Below are 23,708 nucleotides of genomic sequence, written 5' to 3' on the forward strand. Positions count from 1 at the left end.
CATTTTGCTTTTTTTTTTATTTAGGGGTTTCCCATGTTTAGTTGTATTTTTCAATTTAATTTTCAATATTTAGCTTTTTTTTCCATTGTTATCATTTTAATGTACCTATGTATTCCCCCATCACTTTTCATGTATAATTTTTTTATTGTAAACTGAGAAATTAAGACAATTTAAAGGGAAAAACGACATTTTTATTATGTCCATCCCAGATAAACGAATCATGTTTGCCATTGACACCTAGGGGTGTAACGGTACACAAAAATCTCGGTTCGGTACGTACCTCGGTTTTGAGGTCACGGTTCGGTTCATTTTTGGTACAGTAAGAAAACAAAATGCAAAATATAAATGTGCTAGTTGTTTATTATACACTTATGTGCTTTCAACAATAGGAACATAAGCCTATACAAAGCTAGAATTTTGCTCAAAAAGTAGCGGTTATTTAAAGATAATAATCCAACAACAATTTGCCTTTCAGACCCCGTGTATTGTTCAGCTTTCTTTCTGAAAGAAAGAATAAAAAGAAGTCCTGTGCTAAAGAGAAAAGCAATCCCAGTGACAAAGATTTTAAAATGTATTTTACAAATGAAATGCCTCAATGAATCTTTTTTTTTTTTTTTTTTTTTTTTAATGAATGGTTTTCAAAAGCTTTATTGGTGGATTGTCTTAAGTTAAAGCGCCACACATAAATTAATAAACTTAATTGTGTAAGCAGGATCTGTGTATTATTCTTATCATTTAAATACAGGTGTCTTAGCTCATTTCAATTTATTTTATTTAACGGGCTATTATTCATTTTATTATGTGTTCATATTTTACAAATGTGATGTAGTATTCATTTATATTGTATATTTTATGTTGTATAACTGTTAGGGCCTCTGCCCCTCCCTCCTGAAACCTGGCCCACTTGGGGCACGCGTGCATGAGTTTTCTGATTGCAGGTTGAATGCCAGACGAGGTGAGGCGTCCACTGGCTTTTTCAAGGCTGCTGATTGTGATAGCCTGCACCTGTGGCCGCTCCACACGTCTGGCATTCAACCTGCAATCAGAAAACTCATGCACGCCTGCCCCAAGTGGGCCAGGTTTCAGGAGGGAGGGGCAGAGGCCCTAACAATAACTTTAGTTCGTATGTGAATATTAGTTCCTGCTTGTTTTGTTGTGGTAGGAGGGTTTTGTATTGAACACGGGGCCGTGTTGGTTATTATTATAGCAGAGAAGACCGCAGTAAATAAAAAAAGACAAGACAACTGTGCCCCGATCTGCCACTCAAGAGATCTGATGGACTCAAAAAGTGGGTTACGATTGCATATTAGTTTGAAAATCAACCGGATCCACCGTATTTTTATACGAGTGACTTCCGGTCTGGCCAATCCTAGCTAGTAGCATTGACGCAGGAGGGACGCGTTTCGCGTCAAATAATAAACTCTGCCGTTCTTTTCGCGTCCGTCGCGTTGAGCCGCTTCTGGGATGCGTCTAACACGCGGTCACAGTGCGACTGGTGTGCATTGGCTGATTGACTTTAACCCCCGCGTTTCACTGCGTTCTCGCGGCGGCCACGTTGTCGCGCCGTTGACGTTTCTGGGTTATATACTGTCCTACCGTGTTGGTCCTCATTATAGTAAAGAAGACGGAGTAAATATAATCTACACAAAGAAACTGTAAACCGATCGACTCACAGCCTCGAAAAGTAAGGGTTACATTACGTCAGAAACTCGTGGGGTACGCCTCCGTTCTGAACCGAGCACCCCGTACCGAAACGGTTCAATACAAATACATGTACCGTTACACTCTTATTGACACCTATAGATGTCCAGTTCACTATTTGCTGCCAGCCCTTCCTAGACGGAAAAAAAAAAAAAAACTTCCTCGAATTGCCCCGAATTAACAGGAAGTGACTCTGGAAACCCCAAAAATCAATAGAGAGTAAACACCAATTGCCCCAAATCAGCAGGAAATTATTTAATTTGTACAGGAGGTGATCCTGGAATACCCTAAAATGAAGTGGAAGTGATTGAAAATCAACAGGAAGTGACCTAAGTACCCTAAAATTAACAAAAAAAGTCACCCAAAATTAACTCACTGGCTGGCATTGACTACACTAGACATCCAAAAAATTAAACTGAATAATAACGGATGCAATCAACGCAGTGGAACACGACATGCTGAGGTGCATTAGGGAGGAATTCTCATGTCGGCTAGATGTTGTCCTTGCTGCTACTAGTGGTGGCCATATTTGAGCACTTTTAAAACTTAAAGTTACGTCCAACATGTGTCCTAGTTAGTTTTGTAATGTTTTTCATTTTCGACATCGCATTATGATTTGTGCACATTCTTTTTTAATCACCCCGTATATCGCAATGTTATTTTTTTCCAATATCGTTCAGGCCTAATTATACACATACATATATATATATATACTGTATATATAGTATATACACACACACACATATACACACACACACACACACACACACACACACATATATATATATATATATATATATATATATATATATATATATATATATATATATATATATATATATATACATACACATACATATATAATCCAGAAATACAATGGCATTGCCAAAAGATACAAAAATATTTACATTTTATACTCCGCAACAAGTACTTTTATACTCCCGGAAAAAGCGGAAGAGGAAGTACTGTAAAAGAGACAGTTCTGTACCATGTTTGGAACTTTTGCTCAAATTAAAAAAAAAAAAATTAAATTAAAATTGGGACTGTATCGTCAGATTTTCTAACTCGGGTGCAATAATATGCAATCAGGACATCCCTAATATACTAGTACATGTATGTATGCATACATAATATTGTAATTAGTGCTGAAAATTGTGAATGAACAGTTCCATCATATTAGCTAATAAAAAGCTTGGATGTATTCCATTGTATCAAAAATTTCAACTCACAAGTTTACAGAACTAATCACATTGATTGCTGCTGTGGCTACAGTTCTAAAAGGTGATAAATGTACTTTGCATAACTTGGAAATCTGTGTAAAAAAGGGCGTGTCTGTGTGTTTTAAAAGCTTCTAATCCACATGTCACATCTGGATGGACGGCCAAGTGGCATAAAAAGAGTGGGGGTGGGGCGCTTGGCTTTTACACTAGACCTGAATGAAACCAGACAAACTCAAGCTGTGGCGACTTCATCCATCAGTAAATTTGGGCCGGGATAAAACCTCGAAATACACACACAGCTGTGTGTCATATCTGCCTCAATGCACTGAAACAACGTGACACGAGCACACATTCAACAGCAACATCAACTGTTTAATCATACTGTATGCGTGTGCGCACGTGTGTAGGTGTGTGTGTATGTGATGGGAATGAGAGCAAAGGGAGGATTAATGCTCAAATATACCTGGGGGAATTTGATTTTGGAGAAAAAATGTTTTTAGGTTTAATTACACTAATGCAGTTGTGGTACGTAACGAAGTATGAGTACTAAGTAGATTTTTTTGTATTTATAATCTGTCTCTGTGGCACGGTCACTGAGTGTTTAGTACGTTTGCCTCACAATTCTGAGATCAAGGATTCAATCCTTTGCGGAGTTTGCATGTTCTCACCGCTATTTTTGGTCATTAAACAATATTGATATTGGTTAATATTTAATAAGTAATTAAAATGATAATTAATTAACAATTGAAATATGTGTCAATGCTTTCATGCTGGTTGGTTAACTCCCTGTTGAGTTTGGTTCACTTCCTTTCGATATTAGGGCCTTTTTGGGTCACTCTCTGATCATGTTGATTTGTTCAATTTAAAATGAACCAAAACATACATCAACTTGCACCGAATAACACTTTGAAGTTGTTTTTTTTTTTAAACTTCATATTTCAGCCCTACAAAGGATTAAGATGACTTTATATTTTTACCGCCCAATTTGAAGACATTTTGGTTGCACTTTATTTAACCCAGTGTCGTAAGACTGTCATAATGATGACATGAGAACTGTCATGAACATGAATAAGGGCTAAGACAGATGTTATTATCACTTAGTAAATTATGTCATTTTTGATGCTTTATTGGGGATTTTTTCAAATGTGTTGAAATTAAAGTTTAGGAACTGTGTGAGGGTTAGGACCCTTAATGACATCTGTCATCAGCATTCGTTAATGTTCATGACAGGGTCATGTTAGAACTATGATGGTCTTATGACAGTGTCATGACACTGCAATTTCAGTTTTACGAACATTTTTTTGGTTTCAACTTTTCTATGAATTTCCTTTGTGACAAACGTGCACTCGTGACTGATTAATTACAATGAAGCATGTTAATGTGACCACGCAAACAAGCTAAATGTCAGGTCGGACTTAAGTTTTCAATCCTTTTTGCTTGTACAGAATGCTGCAAAAGTAACAGAATTATTATAATGAGTTATGTTCTGATATTTCATTGGCTGTCATTGACAACGATATACGTCCAGTTCATTTGAAACCGTATGTGCTGTGGTAAGTAGTAAAAGAAATTTAAGTTTGAAAACACCCATTAATGGCAATAGACCTCTAATCCATTGCGACTCGTCAAAATGGATTGGACCTCTATTGCCGTCAATGGTATTTGGAAATAAGACGTATAAACTACCGTTCAAAAGTTTGGGGTCACTGAGAAATTTCCTCCTTTTTGAAAGAAAAGCAGTTTTTTCAATGTAAATAACATTAAACTAACCAGAAAAACACTCAATACATTATCAATGTAGTAAATGACCATTCTAGCTGGAAACGTCCGGTTTTAATGCAATATCTACGTAGTTTTGTAAAGAGGCCCATTTACAGCAAACATTACTCCAGTGTTCTAATGGTGCATTGTGCTTGCTAGTTGCCTTATAAGGATAATAGATGATTAGAAAACTTTATGCAATTCATGATGGCACAGCTCAAAACAGTTTAGGTGGTTAGAGAAGCTACAAAACTGATCTTCTTTTGAGGTAGTTGGGCATCTGGAGCATCACCTTTGTGGGGTTGATTAAACTCTCAAAATGGGCAAAAAAGGACAACTGTCACGTGAAACTCAACAATCTGTACTTAGAAATGAAGGCTACTCCATATGAGAAACTGCCAAGAAATTGAATATTTCCGATAACGCTGTGTACCACTCCCTTCAGAGAGCAGCACAAACAAGATCTAACCAGAGTAGAAATAGAAGCGGGAGGCCCCGCTGCACAATTGAGCAAGAAGACAAGTACATAAGAGTCTCTAGTTTGAGAAATAGATGCCTTACAGGTCCTCATCTAACAGGTTTAAATAAATAGTACCCATAAAACGTCAGTGTCAATGTCGACAGTGAAGAGACGACTCCGGGATGCTGGTTTTCAGGGCAGCGTGGCAAAGGTAAAAGCTTTATCTGAGACTGGATAATAAAATGAAACAATTAATATGGGCAAAAGTACACAGACATTGGACAGACGAAGATTGGAAAAAAGTGTTATGGACAGACGATTTAAAGTTTGAGATGTTTGGACTTTGGATCAATGAAAAGAACATTTGTGACATACAAAACAACTGAAAAGATGCTGGAAGAGTGCCTGATGTCATCTGGCAACAATGGTGAAGGTAATGTGATGAACTGTGGTTGCTTTGGTGCTGGTAAAGTGTAAGATTTGTACAAGATCAACGGGATATTAAATAAAGAAGGCTGTCACTCCATTTTGCAATACCATGCCATACCCGGTGGACAACGCTTGATTGGAGTCAATTTCTTCCTACAACATCACAGTGACCCAAAGCACACCTCCAAATTATGCAAGAACTATTTAGGAAAGCAGCAGGCAGCTGGTATTCTATCTGTAATGGAGTGGCCAGACAGTCAACAGATCTCAAACCAATTGAACTGTTGTAGGAGCAGCTTGACCGTATGGTACACAAGAAGTGGCCATCAAGCCAATCCAACTTGTGGGAGGGGCTTCTGGAAGGGTGGAGTGAAGTTTCTCTTATTTTCTTTCTCTTCTTCTCAACAAATTAACAGCTAGTACACCATAGGTCTGCAAAGCTATAATTGTTACAAAATGAACATTCTTTGATAAAGCAAAGTTTGAAAGAGAAAATCATTATTCAAAATAAAAATCCTTATTTCCAACCTTGTCAATGTCTTGACTATATTTTCTATTCATTTTGAAACTCATTTTAAAAATAAAAGTGTGACTTTTGAAGGAAAACACGAAAATTGTCTGGGTGAACCTAAACTATTGAATGGTAGTGTAACGGTATCCGCCTTTTGAATCCGACCGGCCGATATGGAAAAATCTATTTAAAACAGTTATTCTGGCACAGATGCAGCCGCGCCTCTCTCTCCTGCACTAGTATTCACCCAGTCCTCTGATTGGTTAAATGGTAAGGGTAAATGGAGTTCCACTTGTATTTCGCCTTTCCACCTTTTTAAGGCCCTCAAAGTGCTTCACACTATATCATCTCCCTCCTGGCGACGCAGCACTAGGAGCAACGGGGAGTTTAGTATCTTGCTCAAGGATACTTTAAGGTCATCAGGGCGAAGAATTGAACCCACAACCTCTGGGTTGGGGAACGACTACCCTACCACTGAACCATGCCACCTCCTATTATTAGCTATTATTTTCTATTTGTGTGATTCAATAAACATGCTTTAGGCATTTCATTGAAGTTCAATGTTTGCATTATTCAATTTCTTTACGCCAATTTTTGTACTTTTACTGCAAATGAATATCAGCTCCAAAATTTGGTTATCAGCCCTTCCACCTACTAATAATCGGTATCGGTCCTGAAAAACCTACTGTATATCGGTCGATTTCTAGTAAAGATTTCAGCAAGTTAAAGAGTATTTTAATGGAAAATTACGAAAATTCCCCGACACATTTTAGCCGATAGTTACTTACACCGCCGACTCTGTCTTTAGACATCTAACCTTAAATATGTGATATCTGTGATATTGCCAGTGTACTTCTATAGCTTTGCATGTAATGAAAGGGGCGAAACACCAACTCATTTATATGAATGACGTTATGATTTTACTCCTTGGCTACAATGCGTTAGACAACCCTGAAATTCCGTGTAAAAGCTAGGAATCATTTGCAACGACGGCAACGAAGAACAGACATTGTGTGTGTAAAGCAGGAAGGACAAAAAGTCAAGAGAGGTGAGGCCCGCCACCTTGGCTAGCGACCACTCCGCCTCCCTCCGTGCTGGCACGGCATCAGTCTCGCGGCTGTATGTCCAGAATGGATTCAGCCAGGCCGGTGAGTTTGCAGTCCTCCAGCGCTTTGACCAGCCGGCTCAGCTTGGCCGCCCTCCCCGCCGCCTGGACGAAGCGGCTCAGGAGCTGATAGGCTTGCTCGTACAGGCCTTCCCTGGCGTACTCATAGGCCAGGTTGTCAATGGCCGTATCATTCAGAGCGCGGCAATCCCTCCCCAGCGTCCTACCCACGTGCTTCCACTGACGGCCCACTCCATTAGCGAAGTTCTGAACATCTGCTGCCGTCAGCATTCGGTCCTCTGATTGAAAAAAAAAAAAAGCAAACATTGACGAAAAATGTATTCTTAACTCTCTTACTGCCATTGACAAAAATTTAAAAAAAATAGACTCTTCTCGTTAATTTTTTTATTCTTTAGTCATCAGCAGTAGTAAAAAAGTATATTTACAAAATAAAGCAATTTCTCCCAGAACCACCAATTCATATTCACCTATCATATGCCAACTATACAGTCCACTGGAGATAAAACCTATGCACTGAAAAAAGTTGGGTCTAAAAATATTATAAAACTGTATCATTGTTTTCCAAAACAAAAGTGTTATTTGCTAATGAATAATTACGTAATTAATCACTCTGGTTCATTGAAGACAGAAATCAGAGAATATTTGAAAAGAATAATATTGAAAACATTAAAACTAAAGAGAATTTTTTGCTGTACTCTAGTCCTTTCGTGTTTTAATAAAAAAATAATAATAAAAAAATATTTATTCATTTATTTACAGAAATAAAAATACATACAGCGTTAAGTTTATAATAAAATACTTGCAACTATGCTTGCCAGAATATTATCATAAAAAAAAAAAAAAAAAGGAAAACCTGTAAAATAATTTGAAGAGAAAAAAAAGCAAGCTCAACTGCCACAGTAACAATAACTACGGTTTAAAAAAGGGAAAATAAGAAAGGAAGCATAGTCATGTCACAAGACAATTTTTACAGTCATTTGCTATAAAACAACAGTTAAAATGTTTTACAATAAGGTATGTTACTTTTTACGGTAGTTTGTTGTAAATTCAACCAAAACCCTTTTATGGTTTTCCCAGTTTTTCCATGGTAAAATTCTTGCAATTCAGCTGCCAGTATGGCATATAAATATAAATATACATACATATTGTACGCGTGATATACAAAGGTTTAAAACAAAAATTCAATAAGTTATGGTAAGACACCGCATTATACGTACTGTTAATAAATTTCTTTTTATATTTTTTCCCAAAAATATTTCTCGCTTTTTTTTTTTAATTCAACTTTTATTTAATGTTTTACTTTAAATTAATTTACTATATTTGTTTTTTGTTTTTTTTTAATCTAAGTTTTCATTTAATGATAAAATATCTATACATTTCTTTTTTTTAATCTATATATATCTCTTTTTTTTTTTATTTCCCAATTTCTAGTTGTATTTTTAAATATCATTTTCTATCTATTTATTATTATTATTATTATTTTAATGTTCTTATGTATTCCCCAAAAGTTTTTTTTTATGTATATTTGTTAAATATAAATTCAGGCATCAAGGGTTTGAGAATGTCCCCAAAAAAATAGTTTTTTGTCACTTTTTAAGTCAACAATGTGTCTAAATGACTATTCAACTATTAAAAAAAAGTCATATAAATTGTTAAAGAAATACTTGGTAACTTTTGATTTTTTGTCAATTTTAGCGACACCGGTGGACAAACTTGGTATTGTTTTGCCTTAAGGAGGACTGTGAAGATTGTGTGTGTGGTTTAGTGTAGCTAACGAGCAAGCCAGCGAGTGAAAGCCGGGCCAATGTTTATTCCGTATATTCTATTTTTTTTCTCTTCAGACAAAACTTTTTGTCTCTTTTGTTGCGCTTGTTGTTGCTCCCTTTCAGAATTCGCGCCAAAGCGTTCGCATCGACTTCTGTCTTTATAATGAATGGCAAAAGAGGGAAGCGACGTATTCCGTAAAGCAGTCAGCACATTTGTAGGTTGTTTTTTTTTGTGTGGCAGGGTTCCTGCCACCCTTCTCAAAGTTAATTAGTGCCGGTGAAAGCGATACAGACCTCCTCAAGATATTGAAGAGGTGTAATTCAACTAGTTGTCAGTTGACATATTATCACAATTGTTACGAAAATATTTTGTAAAGGTTGAAAAGTTACCTAGTGCTGCTTTAATCGATTAGTTGTCGATTTGTTGCGACAGTCCAACCGACAGGTCAACAATAAAGTAGTTTGATCTGATGTTTTCAAAGCTGACGTATTTGATCTGCGGTGAATATACGACAATTCAATGGCAAATTCAAATGAATGCAATCCGCATCTATCTGCCGGCCTACGCTAATCTCCCCTTCGACTGTGACCATCAATTCATAAATGGTTGGATTAAAGAATCATCTGTCAAACTGCACAGATTTCAGATGCTGCCAGCAAGATGAACACATGACAAATGCAGCAGATGTTCACTGACATTATTACATATTGCATTACTCTTGTCATTTGTGTCCCAAGCAGCAAGGTTTAGAAAAATTGTAATAAAGTTAAAAAATATATATATTGCGAAAAGATTTCCCTCATTGGCTGAATGAGTTAAAGGTAGCCTGGACTCACCAAATACTTTATTTTGAAACCTGAAGCAGTTACTTGGGACTTCCGGCCCAAGGACTTCCAACTTCAGCCGAGCCTCCAGTCGTTCGATTCCTTCGTCACGCAATCGCTCGGGCTGTTGAAAAATGAGAAATTGTGGCATTTTATGAACCGAAAAACATGAAGTGGAACCAGTAGGGTGAAATGGGGTTGGTTGTCACATTTTTTAATCTTTCATTAATATCTTTTAATTTCAATTTTCCCTGAACAGTGACAATAAACATTAGGGGTGTGACAAAATATCAAAATGGTGAAATATCATGATACTTTGTATCCCAAAAGGTTATCGATAAGCGCCTGCCAAGAATCGAGATATCATTTTAAAAAGGTGTCAAGTCTAAAACAAAAAAAATAAAAAGGAATCAACAAGCTGCTTCCAAAATCTTCCGCCATAATAGTCTCAGTTAACTCTAAGGCTGCATTGGCGGTGCTCGACGCCCGATCCATTTAGACTTGGAACGTTCGTTCACTCGAAACCAGAGCATTCACAGTCATTCTGTCTGATTTTCAGGCCATTTACAGGTCACTTGCTGTTCATTTTAGGGCATTTACAGGTAATTTCCTGTTGAGTTTGAGTCACTGCCTATTCATTTGGGTGATTCCCAGGTCACTTCCTGTTCTGTAACTCAAAATAAACAGGAAGTGACCCATAAAATACCCCAAAATCAACAGGAAGTAACTGAAAATCAACAGGTAAATGACCTTAAATGGCCCAAAATTACCTCATTGTCTGGCATTGGCTGCCACTGACGGCCATAGACGTTCAAACCATTTGAACTAGGAGGGATGACCATTCGCTGCCACCCTCCCAGTTCAAACGGATTGAACGTCTAGTAGTGATAAACTCATACCAATTCACAGCAGAAGCCTGTTTTTCTGTTTATTAGTTGTTTGTAGCATATCGTAGAATGTTTTCCTGACCAATATATCGATAATCGTTGTATCGCCATATCATCAGATCATCGTTATCGTGAGCTTTGTATCGCAAATCGTATCGTATCGTGAGGTACCAAGAGGTTCCCACTCCTAACAAACATCCTTTAAATCAGTTGTTAATGGTGGGACAATGATACCCATCTAAATTGCGACAACCAACCTCAACTTGTGTTTTTTGCTAAAAGCTCCACTAACAGCTAGCAAGCAACTGGCTAGCTAGAGCATCTGAATCAAAAGCTTTGTTCTCATACTTTAATGGTAATGCTTTAACAAATAACTATACGTAATAAAGAGCAGGGGAAGACCTTTAAAATTTTAAATTGACCCTAAAAAAGTAAATGCCTCTTACCTCAAAGTTATGTGCCACTTACCGGCATGTGCCGGTATGAGATTTTGACGGAATGGTAACCTTAAGCAAAAATACCGCGGTATCACGGTATTGCAATTAAAGCTCTTAAATGTGTTATTTTGAGATGTATGGGTTAAAAAAACAATTCCATTGAACAGGATGTTTTAATTTTTCACAAAAATATTTGCAAATTGGGAAAATCGACATGAATATGTTACAATAAATAGAATAACAAAAAACACAAATAACAAATATTTTAGACAAAATTGAAATAAATATAACTAATAGACTAAACCAACAGCCACAGCTCAAGTTTCTGAACAATAGACAAAAATAATTATTTTCCATAAAAAAGTAAAAACACTAAATAAAATTTAAAATATATGTATATCAGGCACGTCACTGACTGTAAAGTGACGGATGATGGTCACGTTAATGTGAAATTATGTTGGAAGTAGGCCTGTCGCAATATGCGTAATTCCATTCATCGCACGGTAAATGAAAATGAAGGCAGTAACTTTCTCACTGCGATTTATCGCATCACGTGCGTGCGCGCGTGCAGATGTGCGCAATAACAACAGCGCAATATGCTGTGATGAGTATTCACTCTGTTTTATTGACTTCTAGGTATGTTCGTTTTACACATTTTAACCTAGCCTAAGGCTACGTTCATACTACAGGTCTTAATGCATGAATCCGATTTTTTCGTGTTTTTCCGACTCGAGTGAGGGATTAACTTGACGGTCTGACCGTGACAAGTCGCATAGAACTGGACCATTTCAAATCCGATCTGGGTCACTTACGTATGTGGTGTAAATCCGATCTGGGCCACATTTTTCCAGAATGTGGCTGGCGGTCTGAACTTTCAAGTCTCCCGAATCGGAATTCGTACAGCAATGACATCAGCAAAGCGAAAGCGGCAGGCAAGACGGGAGCGATGTAGCTGTGCATTAGCTTCTAGCTTGAACTCTGCTTTTATGCACAAAGCGGGCGTGAACACGGTCATAAAAAAATAAATGAACAAAAGGATAAGCCTAACAATTTTCGATTTTAATTTTATGCGCCGAATGAGCAATATTTGCATGGCCGAGACGGGGCAAATTGACACACCCACGTCATGTCACGCACACAAGTCAAGGCTTATGTGCGTGCGTGTATGCGTTTTATCAGTCCATATAAACTTTGAATAAAGGACTAAACAGGGATTATTAATGTCTGTTATTTGTTTCATCTTTTTGGAAATCAAGATATGATCGCCCTGGAATGAAATACAGCTAGCATGTGTAATTTGTTTTGATGCTTCTGCGCATGCGGTCACTTTGCTGAGCGCATCTCGGACTGCGAATTAGTGCGTATGCGTGATACTTGAACGTTTGTGTTTGAATTGTTTGTGTTAGTACAACTTTATACCTCTGTGCCTAAATGCTTAAGTTATTGAAGTGCAATTTTATCTTTCCTTGAGAAAAACATTTTATTTATTCTGTGTTTCTGTGCGGTATTGATATTGTTGTCTTTTACTTTAAAGATGCATGGTCTATTGTTTTCAGTTGGGATTTCTTAAAAAGTATTTTTGAATATAAGAGTAATCGTTTATTGTGTTTAAATGGCTGTACTTAATATTACTTAGTATTGTTAATATATACTGTATTCTTACTGTGTTATTGTAAATTGCTTAAAAAAAAAAATGGGGGGGGGGGGCAATAATATCGCATATCGCAATAATTTATGAGAGAATTTATCGCCCACTAAAATTTGATATCGCGACAGGCCTAGTTGGAAGTGTAGCCTGCACGTCGGCTGTCCTCCCTCCGCTAAACCGCGGCCGTCTGTTTCTTTTCGGTAGCCGAAATACTCCCATACTAGACTAGACTTTTTTTGAGGGTTTTTTGAAAAAGCTTAGGTGTAGTTTCAACAGCAACAGTAGTGTCACCGACAGAGCAATAACCGGAGGGGAAGGGGTGAGCACTGCCACTCCAAGCCATTTCTCGCTGCATTTCGGGGACATAAAAAATGGCTAATACCGTACTACAGTATGACGGAAAATTTTAGTGGTTTTGAAACCGTGACGTTTTCATACCACGGTAAACCTTGAAACCGGTAACCGGCACATGCCTAGTCATTTAACAGTAAAAACAATGTTGTTTTCTTTTGGACACAATTATGATCATTTCACTATTGATATTACTCAATACCGCCCTCTGGTGGTTGAGTTACACCATGTGTGACAACCAACCCATGGGATAAGCAACCTTGTTTCCCCCTACTACTGTACTTGTTTGAAAATCAGATCTATGCCTACCTTGGAGAGATGAATTTGTTGCAGACAAAGCTCCAGCCTGTCCAGACATCGATCCAACACATGTGTTCCCGCTTTGAGTTGGGTCTCCACGGTGAACTCTTGAGCCAGAGCGAGGAGCCGACAGGCGTGTTGAGAGATGGACTGACGCACAGCTCCAGAGCTGTAGCTCTCCAGGAATTGCTGACACGCCACGAGATCCACAAACTTCACCTCCACTCCGAAGTAGGGATCAGCATCATGAAATTTGAGTATTTCATAACCGGCCAGGCCTCCTGCAGAATCTGATCAGAGAATATACCATTAATTCTGAACTACCAACTTAAATGCCAGATGTCTTGTCCAATGGCTAAAATGAATCTCAAATAAACCAAAGGGGGGAGGGTACTATTTTTGTCATTGCTGTCTCTCTATTTCAAACATAGTTTATTATTCATAGAGCATGTGTCCTACTTTTACGCAAACCGTAATGTTTTTATCATAGTAAAAGTAGAAAATAAAGTGGTCAATCGCATGATATACTAGACTTCACATCATAACACAGTTTTCCAAAATAATGGCTAGTCCTTGCTTCTATTTTTCATATTTTCATAAAATAGTTAGCCTCGATTGAATGTGTCACACTAACTCGTCCAATTTCTGTTATGCATAAAATCAGAATAAGAAATAGTTTTTCTTACTTATTAATGTAATTTAGTCCTCTTGATCAGCACAGCAAGCTAAACCGCTAGCTTCAACTCCTGAGAAAAAGCTAACAGTTCAGATTTGCAACACTGTTACTGTGATTATGCTAAATATTGTAAATATCAAATACAATCATGGAATTAAAAAAAACATTGATCTGTAAACTGGGCTAATCGAGCCTTTGCTAATTTATTACCTATTTTTGATGAATTTATTTATTTATTTAATTATTTATTCCCTTCAGGCATGACAAATCCAACAAACATACAGCAATTATATGTGTTTACAATTAATTCAACCCGAATAGAAAAGGGCAGACGGGAGAAGCCGAAGCTTTTTGAAACCCGCCCCAGTATACCTTAGGACCCAGAAAATATCGAATAACAATTTTTGACATTCAGATTGCATAGTGATTACAAGGTTCTTTTTTTAAATTTAACCATCCCCCTTGATTGTTCATTTTCCCAATAGTCCATGTCGATCGTGTCCGTGTCGATCGTGTCCATGTGCTCGTTATGTTGATTAGATCCAGTAGATTAGTTCATAATTCAGCGGTTAGTTTATTCAGTTGATTCGATCAAGGCAGGCGCGTTGTCCAGGTTTTGGCCGCATTGTAAGATCTTGGCCAGGGCACTCAGTGGCCAATTGACCAGTTCCATGTCATTAAGATTATCTGTCCTTGTGATGTCTGGTTGAGTTCTGTTTGCATTGGAGTCCCTCCTTTGTTTTGAATACACTTGGTTTTGTTTACAAGTTTGAATTGCCACCCAGACATTATTTACCTTTTGTACAATTCGTATTATGACCTAGAAAGATTAAAAATATATGTTAGAGGCTGAAGAATGTCTTTTATTACAAGTTTTATAAGCCTCATGTCCATGCCTTGCGTGTCTGCCGAAGCTGTGTTTCCCAATTTCCCAACCAGATAATTTTAGTCGGCTGTGTTATTAGTGGATGCAGCCCTAATGTATACATAGTACTAGTAAAATCATCAATATGTAAATTCTTGTCAGGATTTAACAGATCAATGTTCAAGTCTCCACAAACAAAGACATGCTTGTTATTCATTTTCAACAGAAGTTTTCCTACACATTCAGTGAAAAGTTCAACATTGAAGGTTAAAGTCAGGAAATAATCCTTGATGTGTTCAAAGTTCTTGTGAAGACTTCTGCCGTTGAAATGAATCAATGAAAGCTTACTGTCCAATTTAAAAGAGCTGTTAAATTGATCATCACTGTAGTATTTGCACTCCTCCGGTGTGTTGACGTAATTTGTAGCAGAACACCAGAAAAGAGAAGGTTTGTATTTTAAAGGGATCCTCGATCTTAAAGACATGAAGGCTCTAATGAACCACAATTGTTCTCTTGTACTAAAATATGTTGTTAAAAACACATACAATTTTAAATCAATGTCAATATCTTATAATATTTAGTACATATTTTGACCGATAGTTGGAGCCATGTTTTGCAGGCTCGGAGTGATGACCTAATTGGGACATTTCCAATTGTGTACAACAATTGTGTATTGCTGACGAACCTCGCTAAGTAAAATGCCACTATGTGCTGCTTTTGGATGCAATTTCCAGTCAAATGGAGACAAGGGGAGTGATGTGAGTCTCCACAGATTTCCTATTGACAAGAAGAGGAGAAAGGTTTGGGAAAATGTCTCTAGACCAGGGGTGGGCAAACTATTCCACAAAGGGCTGCAGTGGGTGCAGGTTTTTGTTCATACCCATCATGAGGACAGCTTTTCACCAATCTGGTTTCTTACAAGTGCAATCAGTTGATTGCAGTCAGGTGCTCCTTGTTTCCACTGAAACCTCATTGGTTATACAGTGTGTGCTGAATCAGTTGGAACAAAGACCAGGACCCACTGCGGCCCTCGAGGACCGGTTTGCCCACCCCTGCTCTAGACTGACAAAACTTCCCAAAGACCCAAGGCTTTGTTCTCGCCATTTTTCTCTTACCGCATTCGAGGCTTTTAGTCAACGACAACTAATGAAAGAGCTCACCGGAGCGGCTGGATATAAGCGGAGACTATAATCAAATCCTGTTCCAACTACTTTCCCTCAGAAAAAGCCTCAACACGCTCACATAGCGATTGAAATGCGCGCCGAGCACTTAATATGGACCACCCTTATGTAGCTAAAAGTGAGTTGGATGTACAAGACATGGAGAACACTCGATCCAGATGACGAATTTAATGAGGACAGTCAGCCACGACACGACTCAGATCCTCACTATCACATGTGTGCATTCATAGTTTTATTACCTTCAGTGAGAGTTTATAATGTCAATAGTCATGAAAATAAAGATGCACGAATGACGAGGTGTGTTCAAACTTTTGGCCAGTACTGTATGTAAAGCACACGACAGCTCTGGATGCGAACAATCTACACAATTATATTGAAATAAGTCTGATCACGCAATAGCTCACCTTGAAGATCTGCTAACAAAAACCCGAGTTCTCAACAGCATACGCTATCTCGCTCCGTTGTCATTGAGACGCACTTGCCACGAATACATCACCAGTTTTGCCCAACTCTTGTCTTATCAGGTATTTCCTGGTCTGCATTTTGCCTTTGCTGCTCGTCTTGTGAACGACCGACAGTGATGTCCTGCTCTACAATTTTCCATTCTGGTTCAAATTGGAAGGGCAGAACGACATGTTGGGGTAGCTAACGAGTGACATGCTGGAAGTTTGGCAGCGGGCCCGGTGACGTCACCTCACTGCGACGTCAACAAAAATGGCGACCTATCACTTAAAATAATTTTACAAATTTAATTAAAACGAAAACATTAAGAGGGGATCAAATTATTATAACTCATACTGACATTTATCTTTTAAAAATTACTTGTCTTTCGAGGATCCCTTTAAGAATTTTGAAGCAAAAATGCCCTCCAATTCTGGAAAATCCCTATCCATTCTTGACTACTCGTGGCGACAGTATTTTATTTAAAAAAAATTTTTTTTTTACCAATCCATTTTAACAACGCAGAGGGGTGCATGCGGTTAGCATAACTGATTAGCATGGTCACTAGGCCTGTTGCGATAACAAATTTCAGTGTGCGATAATTTATCTAATAAATTATTGCGATATGCGATATCATTCCGTCCCCCCCCATTTTTTTTAAAAACAAATTTCCAATAACAGTGAGAATACAGTATATATTAATAGATCAAGTACACCCATTTAAACGCGATAAGAAATCACAACTGAAAACAATAGACCATAAAAGACAACAATATTAATACCGCACAGAAACACAGAATAAATAAAATGTGTTTTTCAAGAAAAAAAAATACAATGCAGTTAATAACTTAAGCACTTAGGCAAATGAAAACCTTTCCCGTCATAGCTTCTGCAATGGTGTTCCATAGGGATGCAACGATACAGTTAAGTCACGGTTCGGTAAGATTTTCGATACGGGGGACACGATTTTCAATCTGATTCAATACATTTAATGCTCTGAAAAAAAAAAAAAAAACTGTATTTTTTGTTTCGTTTTGTTTGGGGGTTTTTTGCTGACGAGCAAAAATGCCATCATATAAACACGCATGTTAGTGCATAATATCTATGTGTTTACTTCTTACTGATCTGAAGAAATTTAGTATAAAAGTGCTGAGAACAATCTTTACTGTTTGTAAAGTGAGGCGGGGCACACTTGATTGCTACAGCTCTCTCAGCAGCTAGGTTTACTACATGAGCAAGACATCCTATTTATGGTCACAATCCATCTGTGTCACGTACTGAATTAACAATATTTGCAGCATTATCTATAGTCAGTGGTATGGATTGATTTGGCCATTCAGTCATGGCAGTTTATAATTCATCAATGTAGTATGTGGACTACGTGTCCCATAATCACTCTGGGCTCACGTAGCCAATGGCATGGGACATAGTACATCTAGTTTGCTATTTCATGATATCTAGTGTGTGCGCGCATTAAAAAAGTTAGCAAACGCCACAGAAGTCACTTCTCCTCATTACTGCACAACGACAGCATATGACAATCGACTTTCATAAACAGGATGAGTTTGAAGCACAGCGCTCTTAATCTGCCTCTCAAATATCCGGTGTTGTGCCGCAAAATAGCCGCCCCGCGTGAAATGTCACCCGTGGCCGGTATACGTTGAACAATAGGATATAATGGGAACGATTGGCTCCGGCGCGATTTTTTGCCGGACCTGGAACGAAGACGCATTTTGCGCAGTTGCTAACAAGGAATCCGAACTTTTAACAGTATGTCTGCCGCACGCGCACACGCACGTGCACGCGAGGCGATAAATCGCAGGGGAAAAATTACCGCCTTCATTTTTATTTATCGTGCGATAAATGGAATTATTGCATATTGCGACAGGCTTAATGGTCACCGATGACGTTTTTTCAATTTCAAATTTTCTCTAAGATTGCTGGCAATATTAGGTTGCTTGTTTGGTTTAAAACTGTACCACTGTACCTTCTTTTTGAGGATACCTCAGGATGTTCAATAGGGTATAGGTCTTGATATTTACTTGGACAATCACTGCTGCCCAGTTGCCAAAGGGAAGTGATCGTGACAGTAGCATTACAAATTCAATGCTCACCTCTAAGAGTCAGTTTGATGACTTTGAAAAGGATGAACGTTCCCTCCTCATCTTTGTAGAGGGATAGCAGGTTTGCGTCTGGACAAAGCGAGCGCAGAAATAGAACAGCGCATCCTGTCCAGGGTCCTCCGTCTAAAACCTTGTCAGCCATGCTATAAATATGAAAAAGCCACATGATTAACTCAGAAATGAAACCTTCATTACATAAAAACATGCTTAATCTGAACTCTGAAGCCTCCCTCCCCCACAGCGACACAGCCCCGATCTCCTGTACCCTGGATGAACTAGAGGCCTTGCTCACTTGCGCCCTCACCATGCCTCAATTTCAATGCACAGGATGGACAAGGTGGAGCACAGAAAGAGCATCATTTCAGATGGATTATACATGCCCTCATATTTCACTAATACACAGTGCGCTTGACTCTTGGGTTTGCAGGAATCTCAACAACTTAGCCAGTATTTAATTAAATGCAATCTAATCTACGGTGCTCTGAAAGTATGCAGCGAGATTAGTTCAGCAGTGGTATGAGGATTAACGGTAGTTTATAATATATCATTTGGCATGTTGCCAAAAAATGGAAGAATGTTTTATTAAAAAAAAAAAAAAAAGTGGTTATGCTGTCACAAATTAGTTCTGTTATCTCATGGCAATGGAGTTGTGATACTCTTTGCAAAAGTGGCCAACCCCCCCCCCACACACACACACACACACACTTGCAGTTGCAGTCATTTTTTTTTAATTGATTGTATATGAATTTTGCCATATTTTACCCTGTATACTTTAGTTTTCATGCAGTTGGCATTTTTGATACTCTTATATTAGTGTTTTATACGGATTTTTCAAATATTTTCACCCAATACTACCGTACTTCAATTTTGCATCTTTTGCATAGTTATATACATTTTTCTGAATCGTTGCCAAGATTGGCTTGTCATAGTTGACTGATTTTCACATATTGGAGCACTATGGCAGCAGTCCAGTATGGCACATGTCACATTCTCCCTATTCTTGGTTTCATGTGTCTGCAGTTGTCTCACATGGCATAACAGGTAGGAGCGGAACTTAGGGGGCTACTGGTGGTGCAGTCAGGCCCAGCCTTGTAGAGGGCCCGGTTTTTGGGCATAATGAGCCCGGGCACGGGTGAGTGAGGGTAGGTTCTCAAAATAACGTATAATGATGCACGAGGATGTAATAGAGTGTTTAAAATTTTCTGCCAGCACCCCATACCCACGCCGGACGGTCCACTCATTGCACCCAGGCCCTGTTCACATTTACCTGATGACAGGTATTTATGTTTTTAATGTGTCAGCTATACACCAACTTTTTAAAAATCCATTTGCAATGATTTTGCATTTCACACAAAAACAAATGTGAATCTTGATTTGCAAAAAAAAAAAAGAAAAGGTCCGATTAGGATTCAACGCCAAAAAATTACGTACGAACTAGCATTGTCCCAATGCAGATTTTTTTTTTTTAAACTTCCAACCCGATAGTTTCAAGCTACCTTTTGCTATGTTGCTGTGATGTTTTCATAATAAAAGCGGCCGAAAATTTCAAAAGGGAAATCTGCAAGGCAAGGTCCCACTCACCACTGTAAATAGTCTTATATAAGGGCGTATATCAATACCGTAATATTCGGACTATAAGGCGCATGTGACTATAAGCCGCCACCCACCAAATTTGACACAAAAATGGCATTTCCTCATAGATAAGCTGCACTGGACTATTTGCCGCATTTGTGCTCGCTGTATTATGGGATATTTACACCAAAATATATTAACTGGTAAAACTTTGATAGTGGCAAAAAAAGACTAAGACCAAATGAAACATCATCATTGCTTCAAGAATCTTCATTTGGCCATCACTGCTCCCTTGGGGGAGACAGTAAACCTCTGCTGCCATCTCCTGTCAACACTGTTGTCGTCCAACATGCATCCTAGCATGCATTGCTGTGCAACAGATGTAAATAACAATCAACATTCATGTTCTGTGCTAATTATTTCTTCAGTTACTGTGCCAGTTGTTTCATAAATTGCTAGCTATGGTATTTGATAAGACTTTATTTGAAAGTGGTGCCATAAAACTTATTCGACCATCATAATCATGACATGACACTGTCATGACCATTAATGACTGCTTATGGCAGATGTAATTTTGTGTCATCAAATTATCTCACTTTTGAATGGGTGTGTAAGCAGGATTTGTACACAATTATTATTATTATTGGTGTTATAGCTCATTTCAATTTATTTTATTTATTCATTCATTCATTCATTCATTTTCCATGCCGCTTTTCCTCACGAGGGTCGCGGAGGTGCTGGAGCCTATTATTTTATCATGTACTTATGTTTTTAAATGTGATGCAATGTTCAATTATATTCAATATTTTTACGTTGTATTTGTTCCTATTTGAATATTAGTTCCTCTCAGGAAATTTTCCACTAAAGTCTGCAGCGAAAGACATATTCTCATACTTTGTGAGGAAGAGAATAGTATTTGATATTGTCCACAAAATTATACATTGTTTAGTTTGCCATTTAGAATTTTTTTGTTTTTCTCTTTAATAATTGTACCGTAGAATATGCTACATTGATTTTCCTACCCATGAATCAATCGTTGCTGATTTGCCAATTAGTGAGATAAATATTATCGTGAACCTTTTATCGTATCGTGAGGTATCTCGTCGTTAACACCCATAATCATTACCTCATTGGATGCCTTTGACGGCGATAGATGTCCAATCCATTTGAACTGGGAGGTTTAGCAGCGATCATTCATTGTCAGCCTCTCCCAGTTCAAATGGATTGGACATCTACTGCCATCAAGAGTAAGGAAACATTATCATTCACTGCTAATTATAAATTTAAGGACTAAAAATGATCCACTGGATAACTTTTTAATGTAAACTACAGCCGCAAACATGTGTTTTTCCAACCTGATTTACATCTAATAAAAAAACTAAGGGGAAAACGCCATAAAAATGTAACCTGAATAGAAATATTAAAAACATGTATTGTGCAGTATTTACTTCTACTTGTAGCTGCTTCGTCAAGTCAGCAGATAAGTTAAGTCTGTAGGAACAACTACAACTCCGTAAAACTTAAGACCGGTGGGAAGTCAAATTTTGCTCCATAGGAAAGTACCACTTGTATAAATCACTCATAATGTGTGTGCAAAGTTATTGTTTACTAAAGTGTTTTTGAACTTACCTAAAAGTTTTGTTACACGGCTCGGTGACGCTTCCTCTAAACGCTTACCCACTGACACTGTAACCACATCCTGACGTCCTATTGGCTGAGGCGCAAGTAGAAACGATTCTGATTGGCGAATTCCTTTTTAGGGCGAGGCAAAACCCGGAAGGAAGTGGTTGGTTTTTTCCGGTAAGGAAGAAATCTCGATCTTAAAAAGTAGGGCAGCAGCGCCATTCATTCGGGGTTATTTGCAGCCGCTGACTACGCATGAATTTTTAACGAGAGGCAAGATGTGGATGTATTGGCTCTCTTTCATGCAATTACGAATTCGTTAATCCAGATCATTATTGTCATGCGCTATATGAAAAGTCACGGTGGAATTATCTTTCTACCCATATTATAGTGACTCATGAAATCATTGGCCATTTGAACTGGGAGGATTGACAGCGAAAGAACATTCACTGCCAACCTTCCCAGTTCAAATGGATTGGACGTGTAACGCCGTCAATGGCACTGGAAGAGTTAAATGTACATACTGTTTAACCTGGGCTGTCAACAGACTTGCAGGGGCCCAGGGACAAGAGACCGTTATAGGGTCCTCCACCCCTGCCACCGGCAGTTTGAGATGGACAGTTAAATTTAAGACCGTAATGTGATGTGACACAATATAAACAAACAATTTCCATCTATTGTCCCATGTAGGCTACAATACATTACAACTGAGAGTTCTATGCCTGCCTGCTAAGCAACAAACAGTATAATTAAACATCCTGTGCCTGCCCCCTCCACATGGGAGTGGGACCCGGGATGCGTCCCCTCCTCAGCTCTGCCTGACAGCACCCTGTCTCTCCGTTACAGGCTCCTCTGCTGTTCCATTGCTGCTCGTTTGTGCGTTTCGGTGATGGATTCATATTAGCGTTTGCTGTAATACACAGTGGGGTGTAAACCCAAGATACAGTGCCTTGCAAAAGTATTCGGCCCCCTTGAATCTTGCAACCTTTCGCCACATTTCAGGCTTCAAACATAAAGATATGAAATTTAATTTTTTTGTCAAGAATAAACAACAAGTGGGACACAATCGTGAAGTGGAACAACATTTATTGGATAATTTAAACTTTTTTAACAAATAAAAAAACTGAAAAGTGGGGCGTGCAATATTATTCGGCCCCTTTACTTTCAGTGCAGCAAACTCACTCCAGAAGTTCAGTGAGGATCTCTGAATGATCCAATGTTGTCCTAAATGACCGATGATGATAAATAGAATCCACCTGTGTGTAATCAAGTCTCCGTATAAATGCACCTGCTCTGTGATAGTCTCAGGGTTCTGTTTAAAGTGCAGAGAGCATTATGAAAACCAAGGAACACACCAGGCAGGTCTGAGATACTGTTGTGGAGAAGTTTAAAGCCGGATTTGGATACAAAAAGATTTCCCAAGCTTTAAAAATCTCAAGGAGCACTGTGCAAGCCATCATATTGAAATGGAAGGAGCATCAGACCACTGCAAATCTACCAAGACCCGGCCGTCCTTCCAAACTTTCTTCTCAAACAAGGAGAAAACTGATCAGAGATGCAGCCAAGAGGCCCATGATCACTCTGGATGAACTGCAGAGATCTACAGCTGAGGTGGGAGAGTCTGTCCATAGGACAACAATCAGTCGTACACTGCACAAATCTGGCCTTTATGGAAGAGTGGCAAGAAGAAAGCCATTTCTCAAAGATATCCATAAAAAGTCTCGTTTAAAGTTTGCCACAAGCCACCTGGGAGACACACCAAACATGTGGAAGAAGGTGCTCTGGTCAGATGAAACCAAAATTGA

General features: G+C 38.4%; 1 protein-coding gene across 1 annotated transcript; it reads right to left on the reverse strand.

Moving 5' to 3' along the window:
- Positions 1 to 2,531: 2,531 nt before the first annotated feature.
- On the reverse strand, positions 2,532 to 21,995 carry tradd (tnfrsf1a-associated via death domain). Its single transcript, XM_057843027.1, has 5 exons — positions 21,910 to 21,995; positions 18,700 to 18,851; positions 13,432 to 13,712; positions 9,812 to 9,923; positions 2,532 to 7,486 (listed from the first exon to the last, which is right to left on the reverse strand). The coding sequence occupies exons 2-5, from the start codon at positions 18,848 to 18,850 to the stop codon at positions 7,188 to 7,190; spliced, it is 843 nt and encodes a 280-aa protein (XP_057699010.1). The 5' UTR covers position 18,851; positions 21,910 to 21,995; the 3' UTR covers positions 2,532 to 7,187.
- Positions 21,996 to 23,708: the final 1,713 nt, after the last annotated feature.

This window comes from Corythoichthys intestinalis, chromosome 1, assembly GCF_030265065.1.
Source record: "Corythoichthys intestinalis isolate RoL2023-P3 chromosome 1, ASM3026506v1, whole genome shotgun sequence".
NCBI lineage: Eukaryota > Metazoa > Chordata > Actinopteri > Syngnathiformes > Syngnathidae > Corythoichthys > Corythoichthys intestinalis.

Coding starts and splice junctions, on each gene's coding strand:
- tradd (XM_057843027.1), bottom strand. CDS start 18,850: ATGGCTGACAAGGTTTTAGACGGAGGACCCTGGACAGGATGCGCTGTT. Junction 13,713..18,699: donor CATCAAACTGACTCTTAGAG/GTGAGCATTGAA, acceptor TTCTCTGATCAG/ATTCTGCAGGAGGCCTGGCC. Junction 9,924..13,431: donor AACAAATTCATCTCTCCAAG/GTAGGCATAGAT, acceptor ATTTTTCAACAG/CCCGAGCGATTGCGTGACGA.